Source organism: Cynoglossus semilaevis, chromosome 14 (assembly GCF_000523025.1).
Source record: "Cynoglossus semilaevis isolate Cse_v1.0 chromosome 14, Cse_v1.0, whole genome shotgun sequence".
Lineage (NCBI taxonomy): Eukaryota > Metazoa > Chordata > Actinopteri > Pleuronectiformes > Cynoglossidae > Cynoglossus > Cynoglossus semilaevis.
In genome coordinates this window covers 28,437,965-28,441,806 of record NC_024320.1, presented here as the reverse complement: position 1 = coordinate 28,441,806, position 3,842 = coordinate 28,437,965, and the positions used below count along the sequence as shown (strand labels likewise).

At 47.8% G+C, this 3,842-nt stretch overlaps 1 protein-coding gene across 1 annotated transcript in view; it reads left to right on the top strand.

The window, feature by feature from the left end:
• The first annotated feature begins 48 nt into the window (after nucleotides 1-48).
• Nucleotides 49-3,842, top strand: part of LOC103390452 (glutathione hydrolase 5 proenzyme-like) — a 10,305-nt gene continuing 6,511 nt past the window's right edge. Inside the window, exon 1 of the mRNA XM_008326314.3 lies at nucleotides 49-310. Within this exon, the coding sequence (XP_008324536.1) occupies nucleotides 132-310 (179 nt within the window). The 5' untranslated portion in view covers nucleotides 49-131. The remainder of the gene's footprint in view (nucleotides 311-3,842) is intronic.

The window sequence follows — 3,842 nt, the reverse complement described above, 5'->3', positions numbered from 1 at the left end:
GGGGTGGGGGGGGGGGGGGGGGGGGTGGAGGACCCAGCCTCTCCAGAGAGAGAGATTAAGACCAGGACAGGAGTTCTGTTCTGTCTTCATACCCGCTGATCCTCGGCTCTTCACCACTCAACTCTTCCTCCATGGCTCCGAGGTGCAGCCCGTTGATGCTGGGCTGCGCAGCCGCCCTGCTGTGCTTCGTCTGCGCCGTGGTCTTCGCCTGCCTGTGGTTCACCTCTAACACGGAGGCTCGATGTCCCGCAGGAACCTTCAGACACGCGGCCGTGGCTGCGGACTCCGGGCTGTGCTCCGACATCGGCAGGTGAGGAGCAGAGAGTTCGAGTCTGCGCACCCGTTGATTCTGTGTCAGGAATTCAGTTCACGTCGGTCCGACGGTCTGGCGGTCTGGCGGTCCGACGGTCCGACGGTCCCGTTGGCATCGATCACGGTTCTCTGTGAAAACGACGCTACGGAACTCCCGTTAATAATGTGAGAACGTTTTCGCGGCAAGTTTTTCTACACGTGAACCGAGTTTGTCAGTGTTTTACTTTTTTTTTTGAGAATGTGAGAATCACTGCTTTAAATTGAACACATAAACCATCTGCACCAGCTGACAGAAAGTTTTCTCCCCCTTTCTGAACACGATGCCCTGTCGGGTCGGGTACAGAACGGGGGAGTGCAGTGTTTCTGGTGATAAGACCTGACAGACTGACTGACACTGTTACTCTGTGGTTCCTAAAGTGAGGGGCGGACCCCCTAAAGTGTGCCGGGCAACCATACGAGGAATGTTCTGTCGTTTGTGCCAAGGTGGAACCGTTCATTTGAACGAATTTGGTCGAATCCTTCCTCCAAAAGGGGGCGCTGCAGAGGAAGTATCGGTGTCACTGCGTTCCAGGAACTAAATTGTCCGATCATATCCCGACACTGATTTTTTTTTAAATATTAATATTTGTTTTAATATTAGTGAAAAGACAGAATCAAATGACTTTGTAGGTATCCCGCTTCGACAGCAGGGGGCACTGTTCTCCATTGAACTTATGCTGTTTTATTAAGACAATGGGCTTGAATTGATCAAATGCCAAACATCGATGAATCGATACCCCCCCCCCTCCACCCCCGCCAACGTATGCTACTAATTAGTGGGCAGGTTAACGCAGTCGACTAAGTTCAGTGGTCGACACGGAACTGGTGAAGAAAAAGATGAGGATCAGACTAAGACCTGGGTCAGACTAAGACCAGGGTCAGATTAAGACCTGGGTCAGACGTTGGTCCAGGAAACCCAACAAGAATCAACTTCCTGAACCTCCAGAACCCCTAGCTCTGAGGTAGTGACCCAGGTGTTAACTGAGTCTGCTAACTCAGTCTGCTAACTCGGTCTGCTAACTCAGTCTGCTAACTCTGTCTGCTAACTGAGTCTGCTAACTCTGTCTGCTAACTCAATCTGCTAACTCGGTCTGCTAACTCTGTCTGCTAACTCGGTCTGCTAACTCGGTCTGCTAACTGAGTCTGCTAACTCGGTCTGCTAACTCCGTCTGCAGTTCATTAGAAAACAAGAATGAACTGACTGACACACATTTGCTTTTCCTGTGTTCCCTCTGGGGTCCAACAGAACCTCACTGGGATGTAAGGAAACACAAGAACAGTCACGATACGATTCACAGTTATTTTTTTAAGGAATTTTATTACAGTTTTTTAAACTGAAATTCTTATCCTAGACCAGTGATCCACGACCTTCTCTGTACCAGGGACCGGTCGGTCGGTATCAGCCGTTACTGTGGACCACTGATACCGCTCCATCGTTGAAGGGTCATTAAATTTTCCAAATCAAACCTCTTTCAGATTTTTCTTCTGTCAGTATCAGAGTCTGAATGACCTTTGACCTGTTGTTCTGAAACACTGACAGATTATCTTTGAATGTAAACAGTAAAGGGATATTCTGGATTATTCTGGAATGAAGTAAATTAGTAAAACTGAAGTACATTTTTTCACTGTGTCCCATTGTGGACCGGTACCAAATGACCTGTGGACAAACACTGGACCATCTCCATTGATCTGCTCTGGTTAAACTCTTAAATAACAGAATAGCAGAAACACTGGACCATCACCACTGATCTGCTCTGGTTAAACTGGTCAAACTGGTCTGGTCTGGTTGACCTGGTTAACTGTCAATATATGAAACAACAACAGAAGAAGAAGAAGAGAAAAAACAGGAAGTGGAAAGAGTTCCACTGGAGAACACTGTTGGTGTCTGTGGAACAAGTTCTTCCCACGTTCTGTTCCAACACCTGAACGTCTCTCAGCCTACGTAGGACCTGACGTCTGGGTTTGATAGTGGGTCACAATCACTGTTTTTAGGTACATAGCGCCACCTACTGGACTAGAGTGTGTAGTGTCATGGTCTGACCAGTGATTTGAGATAAGGCTTCCTACTCACTACGAATTGTCACGCATTTGTATGGATTTTGAACCAATCCACGTTGCACCGTTGCGTCTCTGATGACCAGACCTGGTCACGCCGTTCACCCAGTTCAGCCGTGTCAAACCTGGGAAAGCCTCTGGGTGGCATAAAACTCCCTCACACTCACAGCCGTCATGGCTGAATAAAACGCTGATGTGAGATATTTTCTAAGCAGTTTAACAGCTTTGTATGTTCAGCGTGAAGATCGGAGATAAGACCTGCAGATTACCCACAATCCTCACCTCAGGGTGCGTTCAAGGCTACAGTGAGCATTCATACGTCCACGTCCAAATACCCACTGCTGCTGCCAGTCTCTACACGCCGCACGTGTGTCCAGACTGATCGTCGGGTCTTCTGGAACCTTCTCTAATTTTTACTCAATTGGTCTGAAAACAACTGTGAATAATTTGCATTTCTTTGCAACAGGAAAAACAATGATATACTCGTCCACTGGGTGGCAGCAGATGACGATTAAACCTAAAAAGGGAGCGGGTCAGAGATGTTGAAGTGAAAGTGAATTATTTGTCATTGTGACACAGCACACAACCAAATGTAAACTAAGTCAGCAGGGGGCAGTGTGTGGGGAAAGTTGCCTTGGCAACAAGCTCGAACCTTAAACCTTCTGGACCCAGGTCCGCTTCCTTAACCACTGAGCCACCACTGAAGGACATCTCTGTGTCTTTCTTCAAATTCTGCAGGCGTGTCATCGTTGTGTTCAACTAAACAGGACCAGGTTTAAAACGCACTGACGTTTCTTTGATAACTTTCTGACCCGCTCTTGTACGACGCAGTTTAAACTTCTAAATGAAACCAGGCGGTGAAAAAACGTAGCTGCCAGCACCAGCGCGGATCATGTTCAGGTGGTTTTTCAGGACCTGGAGCAGTGGAACCGTGAATGACATCAGTAAAGAACTGGATTATTGTGAAACAACAACTGGCTCCGACTCAAATACCTCGATTCCTGAAGGCGAGGGAATTACCAGAATTCAGTTTCACTCTTTCTCCTTCAGCAGACATAACGTGGAGTCATGTTTTACAGGAATTGTACCAGAAGAGGAAAGTGGAAGGAAAAGTGGACTCGCTGTCATTGTTGTCATTGTTTTAACCCATCACCATAGTGACCACCAGGGAGCAGTGTTTGGGGACGGTGCCATGCTCAGAGGACCTCAGTGGTGACTTGGCAGCTGGTGGACTCGAACCTGAAACCTTTTTGGACCAAAAATCCTCTTCCTTAACCCCTGAGCCACCCGTCCACAGGCCTCACTTTTAGTCACTGAAATTGTTAGCATACGGGGGTCACGAGGTCAACGGTTGAGGGTTTCACTTGTGCGGTGTTTCTGCCGTCTCTGATGCCGAGCAGATAATAGAAAGTTCCCACAGCTGTGAGTGGGTGAGT